The 18,637-nt window shown below is 42.9% G+C and overlaps 1 protein-coding gene across 2 annotated transcripts in view; it reads left to right on the forward strand.

Annotated features, from left to right (window-relative positions):
* The first annotated feature begins 1,370 nt into the window (after positions 1–1,370).
* Positions 1,371–18,637, forward strand: part of FAT3 (FAT atypical cadherin 3) — a 652,719-nt gene continuing 635,452 nt past the window's right edge. Inside the window, exon 1 of one of the 2 annotated variants that reach the window (XM_037841083.1) lies at positions 1,371–1,444. In XM_037841083.1, coding sequence (XP_037697011.1) covers positions 1,417–1,444 — 28 coding nt within the window. In that variant the 5' untranslated portion in view covers positions 1,371–1,416. Of the gene's footprint in view, positions 1,794–18,637 lie in introns of both variants that reach the window. The other variant, XM_037841084.1, reaches the window with a different exon arrangement.

Raw genomic sequence — 18,637 nt, forward strand, 5'->3', positions numbered from 1 at the left:
AGACCCATCTTTAGCCAGGCTGATTACCCTGAATTGGCTGATGTATGGGGAGCTGTCAGGGCTCCTTAGCATTTACACTCAACTCTCAGGGCAGAGTGACCAGAGCATGCCTCATGGTTTATGGGGCAGTCAAGGCAGCCAGGCTGCTGGGGGCTCTCAAGGGGAACTTTCCATCGGTGGGGAGTGGAAGGGGACTTTGTGTAGCTGCGAACAGGGCTGAGGCCCCAGCTTGGGAACTCCAAGGCCAGAAAAGGTAAACCCAATCGGCTCCTCAAAGGGCTCACTCTAGTGACTGAACAGAAAGCCCCCCAATAGCAGCCCCTACCTCCCTCAAAAAAAAAAATGAAACAATTTCCTCCAGGGAAGAGATCTGCAGGCCTAGCGTGCCTCTCCCCCTCTGCCAAAAGCAGAACGGGAACTGCCTGGGAGAGAGCATGTGAGGCAACCCGCCTACTTTAAAGACAGATGTGAGTTACCGTGTGTGTTGGGTGGGTGGGCCGGCGGGTTGTTAACGCTGTCTCTCTGTTCCAAGGGTAAAAAAGGCAGAAGTGTGAGGATACACAGAGTGTCGGGTGCGTCTGGTTCTCAGCAGCAACGTGGAGCTGTGGGGGGAATCAGGGAATCCTTGGAGGGGTGTGAGAGCAGAAGTTACTGGGACAGGCAGACTGACAGGTTGGAGTTGCAAGTCAATCCCCAAAGCTGTCATTCATCCCCTCCAGAGTTCCTCTTCTCCATTTCGAGAAAAATGTTAAAAACGTTCTTAGGGAACGTTGGAAGAATGTAAGAGGATGCGCCACGAACTCTCTTTAGACTCATTTCCCCCCTCTTACACACGAAAATCGAATGACCCCAGGATCCAAAAATGTGTGGAAAAGTAGCATGAATCCTCTCTGCGACGCACATTTTTAGTCAAGAGGCCCAGCATTTGATGGTTTAATCTTCACACCTTGGGATCTTAGATAAATCATTTAACATCGATGTGCCTTAGTTTCCTCATCAGTCCTATAGGAGTAACACGTGCTCGTCCTCTGAGTCGGACTGTGGTGAGGGCCAAACCGAACTCCTCGTGCAGAAGCTCTGTGAATCCGGCACCACGCTCTTCCCGCGGCAGGAATGTATACTGGTGTTATCCGCGAGCCCGGAGAGAGGAGCAGGGGAAGACTAGCGCTCTAAAATTAGTCCAGCTTCCAAGCCCGGCGCCTGGAGCGCCCTCCAGCTCGCCGCGCCTCCCCCGCAGCCCCCCTTTCCCGCCCGCCCTCTCTCCCCCGCGCCACGCTCGGAGATCGCTAGTCATCCCCGACGCTGATGCTTCTCTCCCCCTCACCCTCTTCGCTCGCAGTTTGGGAGGAGGAGACAGCGAGAGAAAAGCGAGGCCGGGAGGCGAGACTGGGGCTTGGCCGTGAGTCGGTGTTGGCTATGATGGGGAGCCGGGAGCAGCGAGGCGGTCAGTAGCAGCGGCAGCGGCGGCAGCCGGGAGCAGACACGAGAGCCGGCGCTCTTCCCGGCAGGCTGCGCTGTGATCTGGGCTGCGGATTGGAATATCGCGCCCAGTCCCCCTCCTCCCGCTGCCTTTCTCCTCCTACCGGGCCCCCCTCCCCGCCTACGAGCCCCCGGCAGCGGCGTCCGGAGTGCTGAGCCCCTCTGCTTGCGGCCCCAGTCCCGGCGAGCGCGCGGCGGGCACTGCGGCGGCAGCAGCGACCAGGTGGCCGGCTCGCTCTGGGCAGGGGCGCCGAGAAAGGAAGACCACGGGGAAAGCGCCTGGTAGAGCCCTGGAGTCGCCGGCCGAGGCAAGGGTGCGTGGGGGATTTTTAGCATGCTTATTTAGCTGCCTGGTGCACCGGCTGGAGCGCGCCTTCCGGAGCACGGCTCCAGCTGCCGGATGCAAATAGGCTGCGAGGTGGGCTCCGGCAGGGAAGAGCCGGCGGAGCTCGTGGGGGAAACTTTTCACCTTGTAAAGTTCCTGCCTCCGCGCAGCCCCGAGCCGCCGTCGCCGCCACTGCAAGCCTGAAGGGAGGGAGGTTAGGACCTGCGGCGGGAACCAGAGAGATTGGCAAGCAAGAGTTAGCTAAGTTTGGGGCCGAGGATTTGAGGAGGGCGCGCCAGGGTCTTGAGGATCGGTGCATCTATTCCTGGACGCCCACAGCTGGGGCTGCCCGCTGCAGGTGGATGAGAAAGTCCAGGCGGCGAACCTCCTTGGTAGTCGGGGTCTGTCAGGCGCGGTGGGGATGTTCATATGCGGATGGATTCACTTGGGGGACTTGGAGGCTCAAGTTCGTTCTATGCTTGGCCAAGCGCGAGAAGGAGCAGGGATCCAGGCCTCCCACTTTGGCCTTGAAGGGGAAGAGATGACCAGAGACACCTTGCAGACGTGCTCCCCCTTCCTAGTTCGGGCTTACTGGGGTCGTGGACAGAGTGGGATGTATTGAATAGCAGCGGCGACAGCTTTTTACGGAGTGGCGTGGAAGGCAGACTGTCCTGATATCTTGACAGGGAGAGGGAAACGGACTGCCTTGGGAGGGTGCATGATTTTTGGCGGGCGTGCGGGAAGGCAGCTTGTCTTTGAAAAGAAAGCGGCGCGGGTCTGACCGTCTTTGATCCCCGGCGGGAAGGCGAAGGTGCACAGGTTCCTCTCTTAGAGCCCCTTTCCGGGCGGTGCTGGACGAACCCCCTCGCCAGGGCCTGTGAGTGTACGGGACCGGGTGGGTGTTTGAAGGGCGCGGAGCATGAGGTTGCTGAGGTGCCTGGGACTGTCCTCGCTCCGCGCGCGAGGCGCACCAGGATTCCGCCAGTGGGGGTCGCTGAGCTAAAGTGCATCTGGCCCAGGGGCTCGCGCGAGGTGGCGAGCCCGGGTATTTTTAGCAGTACTGTGGTTTGTATTCTCTCTTCCCCTCACCCGCAGACTCTAGTCGCGTGTGCTTTCCGAGAAGGTTAGACACTGACCAAGATAAGGCTTCAGAGAAAACAACTTTTATTGTTCACTTTTCACCGCCCCACTCGCGTGGGCAGGGGTGCGCCTGGGTCAAGGATGCGGGGGTGGCCGGGGTTTGCCTGAGCGCTAATAAGGGCGCCCTTTCGGTTGCCTGCGAAAAGACGAGGGGGTGTTTGTGTGTGTACTCCCTGGGCGTGTGTATGTGGTGTCCGCAGCAATTTGCGGCTGCAGCTCGGTGTTATAAGGGGCAGAACAGCCAGTGGAAGAGGCGGGGGAGGGGGAGATATCTCCGGAAAGATGTGGAGAGGGAGGAAACCTGTCCGGAGTGTGGGGGGCTAGGAGAGGTTCTGGGAGGGAGAGGCGCCTGCTTCCTGAGCGTGGGCGGCCGATGGCCGTGGCACGCGGGGTCGCGCTGCCTCCCGGGTCTCCTGGCTCCCGGCGCCTGGTCCCCAAGCTGCTGCTCGCCACCGCCGCGCGCTGAGTGGGACTTCGCTTCGGCTCTGGGCGAACCTGCAGCTACAGTGGCTGCAGGCAGGGAAGCGGGGACCGCGCTAATGATTCTTTTCTCCTCTTCTCTCCTCCCCCAACTCCTCTCCACCCCCAGACTCAGGCGCATTTGTTTTCCAAGTTGGATCCCACTTCCATTTACAAGTGTCAGACAAACCCGCGCGAACCTCCCCCACTCGGCCCGGCCCCAGCCAGACGGGAGAGGGGGCGGGGAAGACGAGCTGTCTGGACAGGGTACAGAGCGGTGCGACGCCCTCACCGGGTGCTTGGCCAACTTGAGTTCCCATTTGTGGGGCCTTGACGTTTAAAATATACACATAAACAACAAAACCCTGCCCGGTCACTTGTATTCTCCTCCTCGCCTCGGACGTATTAATTTTCCGGCCCGAAAGCCTGAATTTTTAAAGGCGAGCCAGGGTGGTGAGAAGGGGGAGGGGGGGCAGGCCGACCAGTTCATCACAGCGGATTTGTGCCCTGGCTTTGTTGCTAGGATTAGATTCTCTGATTGCACCCGCGCCGAGTTAAAATAAAGGCTGAGACTGAGAACCGGCCAGGAAGACGGCAGACGACTTTGCCCCTGATCCAGGCGGGAATTTCAGGTGGGGGAAAGGAGAAGCCCGCCTAGGAATCGAGATGTAGGCGGCCACATCCCAGTAATGATGAAGGGAACCCGGATTTCGCCTCCACTGGCAGGCACTGAACTTCTTTGGACGTTTATGGAACGCTTGAATGATGTTCTAGTTTGTGACATGGAGATTTGAATCTGAGAAGGAAAGGAGGGGGAGGGGATGGAGGAGAGAAAAGGAATCACACTGAGAGATTGTGATTCCGAAGAATCCTGGAAATTGCGCAGAGCTAACTGCCCTTGCTGCCCACCCCCCACCCCCCACCCCCGTTCTTATTCCTAAATTGGAGCAGTTGAACAGTGAGACAATAAACAGCCAAGAAAACCAGGGCGCCAAGAGACAAAGACAAAAAAACCCACAGCATAATAACTTTAGCACTTTGATGTACTTTTTCCCCTCTAATAGGGGTTGGAGTCCGCCAACGTCCTTTAACATTTTACAAGAAAAAAACTCTCTCAGAATTAAACCAAATGCTGATACTCAATCATGAATCCTGTTGTCTTTTTGGAACTTAGACAGTGGGTGATGCTGAGCCAGTTTCTATGCACAGTGTGCTGGGATGAGAAGGTTCCCAGAAATGTCCAGTTATAATGTCTTCATATCTGAACCTCACAGAGAACTCCACGTGAAAGTCATCTGGCAGAGAGATCAAAAATTGGTCAGCTCCTGGGCTGGATTCATTTCTTGTAGCTGCAGGATTTTTTCACAGCTAGTGTTTGTTGACCAGTGACTGGCTATCAAACTGCCGCCTTTTTTTTTTTTTTTTTTTTTTCTTTTTTCCAAATTTTATTTATTTTAGTTCTTGGCAGAATCGTTTGGGGAATTTTTAATCGTCAGACCTAGCCTGTCTGTTAACTAGGAATTACATTTGTGCTGAGCTACTCAAAAATGAAATGAGTAGCAGCAATAAACAGAGTGGATGCCTACTGACCTGTACGCTGTATGGTTATTTTGCTAGCTCACAGCTTTTTGTAAAGCATCCACTCTTCAGGCTGCATAAATAAGAACATTTTGATTTGTCAAGTTATGTTATCATCCCTGCTTTCTTTATGCTGCAGAATGACCTGCTCTAATCTGGCTGATGAGTTATGTCAAATAGAAAGAAGTAGGCAATTACTGGTGAGGAGAGGGTGTTTAGTCATTACCAACTGGTCTGAGGAGTGTTCCCCATGGTGATTGTGTTGTTAGGCCATATTAATAGCTCATAACACAAATGGGACCACTGTAGTTTTATCTTACTGGTGGTAGAGTTGGGTGTGGTGTTCCTTGGGATGCCACATCTGTGCAGTTGACTGGTGGATTAGCTTTTTCCCCTGGGAGAAGAGGGAAAAGGGTAAGACCGGGGATGCTAGGCTTCTCTCATTGTGAGTCATTCCTAGGTTTTCTTTTTCTTGTCAGGAGCACTGAGCACAAATCATCTGATTGGATGGGCCACTCCATCTGGATTGATTTCCTTTGATTGCTGGGGAAGGACTATTGATGAACTTTTTCTTTGCAGATCGTGGCAAATAACAGAGTTGGAAAGAAAATTTCAAAGGAAGGGATCTGACAGTTCTAGAAGGAAGGGCAACTCTCCTGCCAAATTCCTTCCTGTGGAGAAGAGAGCCCCTATTTCCTCAGATATGCAGCATAGTCTTAAAAATATTAAAGGAAGAAAACTCCTGTGTATATAGCATTGGTCATTGATGGGCTTTTCTGAAATGCTGTTTTGATCTCAAATTGTCTAAAATGTCATTTTGAGTGTCTTGCTACTCATTCGTGAGGACCTTGGGTCTGTTTTATCATCTGCCCTTTTGAGGATTATCACAGTGTCTGCTGCCTAATGGGCACAGACCCGTGGCTTAGGTGACTTCTTCGGGGAAGACCCTGAGGGTAACCTTTCCTTATTTTGGTCAGTTTGGTTCTGCAGGCTTCTCAGACTTACTTATTTTTCTGTCAGTTGCTGATTATCTACTCCTTTAATAAGCTTGTATTTATTTAATTTTACTTTCCCTCCCTTGAACTTCCTCCTTGTTCAAAAATTTCTTTCCTAAATTAATTTTGGAAAGTTTGCCTTTCCCCTGAAAAAAAACAAAGATTCAGCATAATGGCCCAGATTGAGAACTGACTATGTTACTTGAGAACATATTTGACACTTGTCCAGTGGCTTTGAGCCAGGTTCTGACCTACTGAAATAGACTATCAGTTACATGTAACAGTGACAAGTGACCCATCCTTGTAGTTCTGAATTGGAATGGCTCCCCCAGATTGGTCTCATTTTTAGCCTATTCAAGAATTGAGATTTTATTTTTGTTTAAAATGAAATAGATGAAAATTTGAGAATGGATTTATGCATGATCATGTATGAAATAATAGAGAACAGTTTTCAAAACTTAATTTTCAGACTCTTCATATCATCTAAGTGTGTCTCCTCCTTCACTTGATATATGTATATGAATGTGGAGACTAGGGAGGAGTTTTGGGCAAGATTGAGGGATTGTTCTTCCTTGTCTGGGCAGAAAAGTCATAGAGGGTATGCTGAAAGGGGTCTTTGAACAGATTTTCATCTTTTTTATCTTTCAGGGTTCCAGGACTGTAGATCATAGCATCTATTTAATAAGGGAAATTTGTTTACATAACTCTTGCCTGTGTACGTCTTAAATATACTCTTTTGTTTTTATGCTGTAAAGTCATGCAAAATTTTAATTCATTTCCTTTTTATTCTCTCTTGAAATTGTTTTACTTTTATGTATTTTCCTATTTTATTTTTCTTTGTTTCTTTTTTATCTTTTAAAAAATTAAGTTCTTTAAGATTTCTTTTCAGCAATATTTACTGAACCTGCTTCTCTTTGCAAGGCATTGGGAAGGATTCAAAGAATAGTAAAAAATGTCTTTTGCTTCTGTGTGCTTTCTGTTTTGTTGGGAAGGTGGGAGAAACTCATGTGTGTAAACCAGAAGTTAAGACATGATAGTATTTATTAATTGACAAAATGAGTTACACTGAGCAGGGTCCTAGAGGAAGAGAGAGATTGGTATGCACTAGAGTGAACTTTCAGGAGAGCATAAAATGAATAGAATCCAATTTAATAATGCTTAGTGAATCCCTAATGTATGCAAGGCACTACACAATTAATTAACTCCTTGATTTCTTTAGGAACAGGGCAGGACTCCTTTCTGAAATAACATATTCTTGGGACAGACCAAATAGGCTGTTGGAATTTCATTCAATATTTTGGGAAGACACAAGAATTTATTAAGGTCTTTCTCCATTACCCTCTTGTGGTTAAAGCAGGAGGATGAGCACTGTGGCTTCCTGGTGGGTACAGCACCACATCTAGGTATTTTAGTTGGATTTTACCAGTTAGTATTATCTAAAAAGTGATGGTCCAAATAAGCTGCTTTTTATGGAGTCCTTTTAAGAATCACTCATTTTCATAAAATTAGATGGCTTGTTTATGGCACTATTTGTTGCTTTCAACAGTTAGGTCTTTGAAGCTTCTCACACCACCTTCAGCTCCCAGAAGTGATCCCGTAACTGTTCTCAACCTTGACTGTACTTTAGAACACTGGGAAGGTTTTAAAACTTCCAGTGCTCATGCCACGCCCATACCAATTAAATCACACTCCCCGGGGGTGGGACTCAGGGATCAGTATGTTTTTTAAAGCTTCCAAGGAATTCCACTGAGTAGCCAAGGCTGAGGAACACTGTGTCAGAGGTTGTGGATCAGATCTGGAGTTAGAGATCCACTCCTGTCCAGAGCTCCCAGACCACAGGGAATTTGAATGAAAAGCAAGAATAGGTACTTTACCTTTGTCTGCTGTGAATGTAATCCCTGGGGAACTACTGAATTGAAATACCTGAAGCTCAGCTGGACTGGCCCTGAAGGAGATGGCAAGAAAGGTTCTTGGCTTCCATCCTCTGGCATTTTTGGTCCATAGTTTTTGCCCATGTTTAACAGTCCTTCTGTTCCCCAATGTGGATTTATCCACAGTTTTACTCTGATTTGCCTCAGTTCTTCCTCCAAACGGTAATCATAGCCTGGCCCTTTAATCGTTAAATGAAATGTGCAAAGTTTCAAGTTTTTCCAGGAACAGGAATTTTTTCTCTTCTCATATTAGACTCTTGCTTTGGGGTTTGCTTTTTATGTATTTCTGAATTCAGTGAATGATTTTAGTGTAATCCATCAATATTTACTGGATTTTCTTATTGTTTTGTAAATATTATAAGAGATATATTGCATAAAAAATGAAAATGAATGATGTCTTCAAGGAGCTTACAGTCAAGTTGTGGCTAAAGATGTGTACAGTTAAAAATCACAGCACTGTCTAATGTTGGAGGTGGAAGGAACCTTACTTACCTTGGCAGGCATGTTTTTGGCACATGCTAGGAGAAAACTTCATTCCTGCAGACTGATGCACTTGGTGTATTCTTAGTTCCTTGTTTCCCTCTGTTTGAAGCTTAATTATGAATCTCAGAATTAGCTCTGGCACAGAGAAATCTGAGGTGTTCTGCCCCTTTGGAATTCAGCATTAAATAAAAGTCAGTTAAGTGTTACTTCAGGTAACACTAGCTTCCAGAATGCAGGTGAAAAGGCTGGAATTTTCATCTTGGATGTTCAGATTGACTTGCAGATACTTGTACTTTGCAGGGCAGTTGAAAACATTTCAGTTATTTCTTTTCTTATTTGAGGTGTCAGAGATAAGCAGAACTGTTGAATGAGACACATCTATGAAAAGTTAGCTGGAAGTTTAATTGTAACTTCAGAACTTTAAATTATATTCCAGACAATCTGATAAAGATTATGGCCTTTTCTGAGCCGTGGAAGGTTAAAAAGTGAGCACTCTGGGGCAGTTATTAACATTTCACATTTTGAAATAAACCCTAAATTATTAATATTACTAAATATCATTGAACATTACTTAACGCTTGTAAACATCTGAATGCTTGCCAGATGATACAGATTAAACACAGTGACAAATGTGTGTCATGACAGAATAAGTGTTAATTTTTGCTATCAGATAAACTCAGTGTATGTGTGTGCATTTGTTTTCTTTGAAAGCAGAATGAGGCTATGTCTTCGAAGGAGAGGTGACTTGGTCTCCTGTGGAACTGAGATTATCTCTTACACATGATGTTTTGTTAACTTTTTAAAGTCAAAGTATGTGATTAATGTTTCGGACATCTGAAGCCTATTTTTAAGGTTGTGGTTAGAAATTCTCTGGCACTAAGCGGTGGCTAAGTGATGGCAGTTGCTGCTGTGAGTGTTTGAACAGTGTGTTGTGTGATTCGTGTGGCATGATCTCACACCAGGATGGCGTTCGTAGCTATGGTTTCATCAGATTGAACTAGCGTAAAGAGCCTCACTGCAAAGAAATGTACATATGTAAGTGGGCCAAATGGAGATAACTTCAACATTGCTGCAGTTATGAAGAGAATGGGGTGTGAATCTTTCCCATGTTCTTAAAAACATTTTATAATAACAGTTTTAATAGCTGATTCTGAATTAAGAAGTATGTGGTTAATCTCCCTTGAGAATTTGGAACCTATCTGATAGGACTGTAAAGGCATTTCCAAATGTCAATTAAATTGAAAAATATGCCTGTAATTGAATATAATTAAGAAATGTTGAAGTCTGGTGTCTACATATTCAGACACTGTTAGATGTTTTAATTAGTGAACCTGGATTTGTATTTATTGACAGAAGTTCTTTCTCACATGGCATGTTTCACTCATTAAAAGCTTATAATGTCGTGGATCTATTTTAGCTTTTGGAACTTGACCATTTGTCATTTTGTGTTTCTTGACTTCAGTGATGTGTGCTTTCTTTTTAACTTTTTAACTAATTCGGATGGTGTTGCTTTTCCCATTGATGACCATTCCCATGGAGTGAGCCCAGGCTATCTCCTGACACTGGGGCATGTCACCAAATCTGCAGGCAGGGCTTAGTACCTCTGGAAAACAAGGATTGGGAAGTGAAATTATTATAGTGGAATTTTTGCTGTAGTAGTTTAAAAGTAATTTATGAGATTAGTTTCCTTTTTGTAACCATTAGCGCTCCCTATTTATCTGATGGAAGAGTTTACATTTAAATTTGCATTTCTCCATGTCCTTTTCAGTTTTATGGTTAATGTTTTAGTGGTAGAAATCCTTTTACACAAGGTTGTTGGCATCAAAAAGTTTCCAATCATACAGTAGATTAGAATATTCTTTTCTTTTTTAGTATGCTTTTGTGGGATATATTTCTTTTTCAACTGTTTGATGGTTATAAATGTTTGAAAGTATTGCAATTAGCAAAGAAATAATTTGGGAATATTAACAGTGAATGAGGAAGGGAGACTATGGTTCACTGAATCCCTGAAGATTTGTCACTACCTATTTACAATTTAAGTTTTGGCTGCCTCCTGTACTGGTATTAATGTGGACAGCTAGTTTTATAAAGTTTCGTAATACCTTAAATTCTTAGGTATATTCTCCAACTAAGAGCTGTTTAAAATAATGTAGCATTCCATCTTTCCTGTAGACAAAGCAGATCATTTACAGTCTGGTTGAACTAAATACACATTATATTGTTAGTTTTTCTGATGGCCTGCTTTACGTTCTTTGAGTCCATGTCATTTTTGGCAAAAAATAAATTAAGAGCAGTCTTAGTGCCTTAGACCAATTTTTGCATGGAACATATCAAGTAATGTGGTACCTTACCCTTTAAAAGTCAGCTTCCATGAGTGGATGATATTTACATAGATAGAGATAGGCACATCATGCACATGTGCTTCTAAGTCAGAAAGATGGCACCCCATCTTCTGTTGAGTTGAAGTGGGACCATCTGCTTGAAAGTGCTCTGAATTAACAGTGGGGTGAGTGATACCTTACATTTGTATTCAGGAGACAACTACTAGAGTGATGAAATTGGGCAATCTTGGCATTTGATTAGGAAATGTAAGATGAAAACATATCATATTGCCAGATCAATTTCCTAGATCTCCGTGAATTATCTAATAATTAGATAATCTTCTTTTACTTTGGAAGTGTAGATTTTGTATGTGTAATTACTTGAGTTAATCACTTTATTCCCAGGTTGTATTCAGAAGTGCACACATTCTGTTGAATTTATATTCTCTATATTTCTTTTAAATAGGTAGAATTAATAACATATTATTCCTCCTCTTCGAAGAACAAGATGAAGACAGGCATTTTATGAGATTTGCCTCTCTCGTGTAGCTCATCAGTGGTTATTATAATAATCAAAGTGAATAAACCTAGATTGCTCTTATACAATAGTTATGTTTTCGAATGTTGAGTGTAAATCAGATTTTTCAAAGAGAGTTGATTTTAAATGTGTTTGCTTAGGGAAAGCACCACATTGCAGGGGATCCTGTAGCAAATTCTTTTATAAAATAAAGGATGTTTTCTCTCCTTAATTTATCTGTTTTTTAACTTTAAATTTTGGTATATCAAATTTCTTAAGAGGCAGTTTCCAATATTGGAAATATGTTTTCTTTCAAATATATGATAAACTAAAAGAGTTTGACCTGATTCCTCAATACTGCTTTGAGGAGAAGTATCAGAGGGGAAGCTAAAAGGGGAAGATAGGACTGTAGTTAGAGGGTATAGAAATGTCCACTTTGTTTTTGGAGATGTTGAGGAAATAAGTAAGCTTAAGAATTTCTAGGCAGCAGGGCCAGGCCAGTGCATCCCAGAGTTTTGCCTCTGACAGTGGCAGTTCCTTTGAGAAGATAAGATCACTTCTGGTACCTGGGTGCCAGTCCTTGAGCATCCAGAGACCTGTCCCTCATCACTCAGGTCTTCTCATCTTGTGCAATCTGGCACCCTCCCCCTACCCCTTCTGCTCTTCTTGGTACTTGTTGGCTCCTTTATGCCTCCCCACCCACCCTGACTCCTACAGACACTGGCTGGGGCCCTATGCTATCCTGAAGGTCTTGCTAAGACCTTACTTCCTTTATTGCATCTTTATAACTCTGCACTCAGGTCCCCATTACAATTTGTACTATTAAGGCACTTATTACCATCTGCCTGTAATATAATCACCTGTGTTCCTGTGTTGGCATCTCTTTCCCCCTGTAGACCCTTGTATTCTGGACTCATCCCCACCCCCACCCCCCATTCTAATTAGTGCTAGGTCTTACCAGTGGTTAATATTTAAAATTGAGTGAACGTATTTATTTTCAACTTGGATTAAGGTGATTGACTTTCACAATTGAACATCTACAGCTGGGTTATCAATAAATATGCCTTAGCAGTGTTAGGACTGTGCAATTTGATTTTTGTACTAGTGGGGTATAATCTACTAGATGATCACATTTTCTGGGTGAAGGAAAGCTCCTTCAGGCATATGCACTCAGTTTTGATTGCCTGACCTGTTAAAGCTGTGGAGCTTTCCTGTAAGTTCTCAGTGAGTGTGGTGAAGACATTCTGCAGGCATGTTAGATTTGTCCATATAATCCGATTACCTTTCCATAGCACCACTTTGTTTTTGAGAGTTCCTGATAGAGGAATTGTGTACCAAATGGTACATACTTGTGGAGGTTGATGTTCACAGTCAGAGGTAAAAAAGACTGGGTGGAAGGAGCTCATCTCACTGCTGAGTAGTTTCTATCTCAAGAAAGCAGAGAGCATGTAAGTAAGAATGCTGTTATTACAAGAATCCTTGGAGCTTTCAAATTTATATTTAAAAATTAAATCATTTTTAAACACCTGTGCTGTAACAATTATTACACTAAATTACAGTCAATGCCCTCACAATGGATTGAGGCATTTCAGCTTGTGCTGAGACACGGAGGATTCCAGGGATACTGCTTACCCAGTCTGATCACTGTGAGCAAGAGAATCTTGCTAAGGGTTGGGTGTACAGTGTCTGTACACAATAAGCTTGTCTGTGTATACATGAATGTACAAAGTTACCTGGCAATTAGTAATAGAATGCATTCCAATGCAGGTCGTTTAAAATTCCAGATCCCTTGCTTTTTCAATTATACTGCACTGTCTGCATTATTTGAGGGGCAGATCCATAAAATCAACATGTGAGCAGGTGTGTGTCTTGGGAATGTCATATTAGAAAAATGTTCAGTTACTATTTCTTGAATGAAAGGAAATTGGAAAAAGCTGCCTCTGTTTTTAGACACTGTTATTCAGTGAGCGTAACAAACAAAATCTCATTAACACCAAGTCCATGGGAGCATGAGAAATGTGTAATGCTCTTAATTTCTAATTAAGTGATTTGTGTTTATTGAAAATTGGCTTGAAGGTATACTGAAGATAATTCATCATGTTGGATTTAGATGCGTTTTGATCCTTGAGCCTTTCTTGTGCTTAGAATTTGGTCACAGTTCGCTGTTGGAATAGTGGGTGGGAAGAGGCTATCTTTTTTCTGAAAGGATTTACTGAAATGAGAAGGTGATGAGTTTAGATGGGAGATTCTCTTCTTATGATCCTGTGCCTTTTAGATATGTGTGATTGTTTCAGGCCTTTATTTCTGCAGGCACACTTTGTACGTGTGTACAAGCAGATGAGAGGAAGTGAGGGCACACAGGGCCTGGTAGAGGCAAATGAAAATTCCGCTTTTCCCCTACTAACTCATGAGGCCTGCTGGGTAGCAGCAGGCATTACCAGACATTTAATTGTGTGCTAGGTAAGGCTGGCATAACTCCAGCATCATGGTGCAGCAAGAATTACACTAATCAGCTGGGATATACTGCATATATTGATTAGAGTTGGATTTTTTATGCAAAAAAAAAAAAATCCTTATAAGTAGTGGGAAAGTAATTGAGAGTAATTAAAAAGGCAGAGAGTTAATTTACAGTTCTTTAGATGAAAAGGCATTTTGATCCCTTGCTTCCATGCAGATTTCTGGGCAGGCTGGAGCGATCTGTGAGTGCTGAGTCTAAATGCTGTGATTGCTGTTGCCACTCAACTGGAAAGGGAGTAAATGGGCAGACTGTGTAGATGAAGCACCGGCGACAAAGTCCCAGCAGTTTCTTCTCGGTGGCTCTCCGCCACCGGAAGTCTATTCCTTTGTTTGGGTCTGGGGGCTTTTCATTTCTTTTTCTTGGCCTCACTAATTGCTTTTGGTTATTAGTAATATTCCCAAGTAGAACTAAATTGGGACCCTATTATAGGGAATACTGATGAGAATATTTAACTATACTGGAATTCCAACATGTTTTGTCATTGCTTCTTCCCTCCTCCCAGCTAAGAAGGCTTTGCAGTCAGTGATGTTATAGAAAACACTTTATTTGTGAAATGATGACCTCAGATAGAGAATTAGCACTTCCTTTTCTGCCTTCTGAACCCTTTCACTCATAAATATTTCATGCCACAAAATAAATGCTCACTGCAAATTCATAGAATCAGAAAGAGGTTGCTGGAGGCTGGGAGAGGGGCATCAAGGAATTACTGCTTAATAGGTACAGAGTTTCTTTTCGGGGGGATGAAAATGTTTTGGTCATGGATGATGGGGGTGGTACTACAATGTTGTAAATGTAACTGATTCCACTGAATTGTACACTTAAAATGTTAATTATATTTGCCACCACAATAAAATAAAAAAAATGCTCAATGAATGTTTGTTGAATGAATGAATGAGTTGTTCTATGGTTTCAGTTGCTGGAATAATTGAGCATCTTTGAGAGAAGTTATAGATAAAGTTTGGGGGGGTTCCAAGCATCATTATGCTCTGAGACCCTGAATTACAAAAAAGGGAGGAAAGGGAGTATAGGCTGGGGGAGAAGAAAAGGGCTAAAATTTAATGTGCACCTACTTCATTGTACTCTCTGCGTATCCGCTTTTATTCTGGCATCACCAGTGTCATTTAGTAGGTGACAAAAATACTGTTAGGAACTGAACCAAAACACAGGCCTTAAATGGTAGAATCAGGCTTTGAACCCAGAGCTCTAGCTCTTGTCTAAAGCAGGGCTTCCCAAATGTACCCCCAGAAATCCCCCCAGGTAAAGGAGGATGAACTCAGACTTTCAGAGCTTGGAAGTGGAGCCCAAAGATAGTATCCTGTGACCATCAGTCAGATTTCCTTGAAATTTGTTTTTTTTTTTCCAAAAAATTTATGCTCATTTTGCCATTTACCCCACAATGTGTTTGTTTCAATGTGGAATAATACTTTAAATACTATAAATTCCTTAGTATCATTAAGTACAGTTGACCCACCTAAAGGGGTCCTCAGAGACATCTCTGGAATTTCCACATAGGAAATCTTAGAGATGTCAGTCTGGTTGGAAGAGGGAGTGGAGGACTTCTCTTGAAATTTGTTTCTATAACAGGCATAGTTTTTACTCGAATTGTATGCTTATTTGGGGTGACCTGGGGGCTGGTGGTTTTAGAGATGGGGAGGGGGCACAAAAACTCCCCATGCTTTCATCTCTCTTTATCCAGGAGCTTTAAGTACCATCAGAGGGACTGCTGTTAATCCAGGTTTGTGAAGCAGGTGTTGAACCAGACTGCCCTGAATTATATTAATAATAATAATGATGACAATAACAAATGCTATGCCTATGGTTATTTACCAAATGCTGTTTTATTATCTCATTTTAATTATGTGGATGATCAAACTTATGGGAGAACCTTCAGAAAAGGAGACTGTTGATAAGGAACCCTGCAGAAGAGTAATCCCAAACCTCCCATGGCTCAGCAGTCATTGAATTGCTAGGAGACTGTCAAAAAGGAATTGTTGATGGTATTAATAATAGTAACCTGCATTTGTTTAGAATGTGACCATTTACAATTTTTCATTCATTTTGTGTTTGTTAATAACAACTAAGAGCTTTGCATGTATTATCTCATTTATACTCCAGCAACGATCAAATAGATCTGTTGTTTTCTCCACTTTAGAAATGAGGTAATTGAGACACAGAGCTGATAAGGGACAGCTGTTAAGGAGGTATTAAAGTCAGAATCCTAATCTGGAATAGTCTAAACCTAATCACCTGTGATTTTTACCCTATGCTGTGCTTCGTCTGCCTGAATAAGCCCTCTAGTTAGAAGCCCTTTCTTTTCTGGGTTCTGAGTTCCTGGCCTGTCCGCATTCTCACTCATAGTCATAGTGATCCTACTGCATCCAGCCTCTCCAGGCTCTTCAGGCTCAATACTTTTAAAGAACAGACACCTGCCAGTGCATGGCAAGTGTGGTTTGATTTTCTAAAATTTCAGTGTATACCCAGGTCGGCAGGAAGCAAATTAATATGCCTCCAGAGAGTCACAGCCACAGTGCAGGGGCTCTTCTTGGAAAGACTTTTCTCCCTTCCAGGCCAGATATGACAACACAAAAGGAAATGGAAAAGTTAACCAATGCCCAATAAATGTGGGTTATTGCACCCTGCCTGAGTGATTTACCACTCGCTGGAATGAACTTCAGAATTGTTAGGATGTTCTGTGTCTGTGTCACGTTACTCCTGGGAATGGGCTATTTATTAGATTGTGAAGGACTGCCATGCAGTGCTCCATGGCTGTGCTCACACAAGGAGAGGTGGAATTAAGAAGCTGGAGATCTGCTGTTTTCTGATTTTGGCTTCTCAGCTGAATGTAAATAAAAGATGGAAGATAAAATGTGGAAAATTGCATTAGCTTGATTAGGGGTCTTATTTGCATAGAAGAGTCTTAGAATCACAATTACCCTCTGGCTTTGGACCCTGCTTTTCTTGCTTTTTCTATTATCTGGCCCAAGGCCGTTACTAAAAGGCTTCTCGTTTCATGGAAAAAGACTTACTGAAATATTAATTTCATTGCCCGAAGTAGATTCATATAGTCTGGTGAATAACTGAGGTTCTATCAAAATTACAAAGGTAAGAGAGTTATTTTTTATGTCCTTGGCCTGACGGTTCAGGAATTTGAGTAATAGGCAGCTAAAAGTTCACTTTCCTTTTGCCTCTATGACAGCAATAAGTAAAAAATCTTTGTTCTTTGGTAATTACTGCAGTGAAACAACCGTAACTGGTTAAGTTGCATGTTCAAGGCATCACGGAGGAGGGTTTTTGTTTTCATTTAATTGCACTGTGACTGGGTTTGATTTTGATGCAAAAGACTCTGGGAGAGAAATTAACTCGTGACATTTGAAACTTGGAAGCATTTTCTTTTTTATATAGGTAGAACTTGAGTATTCAAGGTTTTGTTGACTGCCTTTTCACTTTGTCACTCCTTATATCACAAAAGCATAATTTAAAATGCTGTTTTTTTTTGTTTTGCAGCCTTGACTGTAGTATAATTTAATCCAGTGTTTTAAAAAAGGTCCATTTCTCAACTGTAGAAGAAAATGCCCCCAATCTCCCTTAGTAGTAGCTAATGATAATATCTGCAAGCACAGCTCCTTAAAACAAAATAAGGTAGGGCAAAATAAAACCAACCCCCAAATTGTAATTGAAGGTTTTTGCATCAGTACAGGCAACAGCCTAAGGCTGTAACAGATACACATTGTGAGAGTTTGGCTCACTTTACTGACATGTTGTTTCGTCTGTTGTCTGTAGACATGCATTATTCTTGGCCCATGTAACATGTATCAGTTGACAAAAGCCAACAACTTGCTTACCTGGTCTCACTTTTGGAAATACCCTTGAAAGTTATTATTTTATTTTTCTTTTCAGCTGGTTTTGCTCACATAGTGATTCAGTAGCTCATGCATAACTGTTTTCCAGTCTTATAGTCTACAACCCCCCACCCCCCACATTGCTGGAGTCATTTCTGTTTTACTTTAAAAAAAACAGTTTGCTTAATGTCACAACAAAATAAAGCATGGATTAGAAACAGCATTGCAGTTTCAGACTTAATGCCTTTGTGATATCTCATTGCTATGCAAATGAGATTCAGGGAGGTCATCCTTTTAGCAGTTGCTCTAGCCCTGGTATCTACTTGATATTCCTTGGCCAAACTTACTAAGCATTCATTACTGATCTATCCTAGGTTTTTAACTCTTTGTTGGCTTTGGACCCAACATTTGAGGCCCCTGAAATTAACTACTTCTCGAGTGGGCAGTTTACACTTCAGGGGCCTCCTTGCAGCTCTTCTTTGTTTCTCAGCATTAGCCATACCTCAGGAAGCTGAATGCTCATATTTGTAGGAGATACTTGTTTGTATGCCAAGACAATATTGGGAAAGCTCGTTTGTGATGTTTTGCTGTATCAAGCATTTTATTATTGCTAAATACTGTAATTTTAGATAGATGTTTTATTCACTCATATCTGTGACAAGTTCTTGCAAATATTTCATAGGAAAATGTGGATCTATACTGGTAAATGTTCGTGTAGTACTTATTTTAAAATTAAATTGTCTGCAATTCAAATTTGATTTCATATGATTTAGCAGCTGTGTTAATAGGCAGTAGTTATTGAAAGTGGAGGGATCTGATTTTTAATTCAATAAGAACCAACTGCCTTTAATGAATGCAGATTATTGCTCATGTTCCATTTACTTGGTTAAAGGTGTTTTTTATTCATAGTTGGATAGGTTGGATTTTAAAAATACGGCTATAAAAGTATGACCTTTTCTGTTTGACCCTCAGTTTTGAATGAGCTTTTTGCAGGTTGAGAAACTGGCCACATTTTAAATGACTAACTCATTAATTATTCTCTTAGGGATTAT

This window comes from Choloepus didactylus, chromosome 6 (assembly GCF_015220235.1).
Source record: "Choloepus didactylus isolate mChoDid1 chromosome 6, mChoDid1.pri, whole genome shotgun sequence".
Classification (NCBI taxonomy): Eukaryota; Metazoa; Chordata; class Mammalia; order Pilosa; family Megalonychidae; genus Choloepus; species Choloepus didactylus.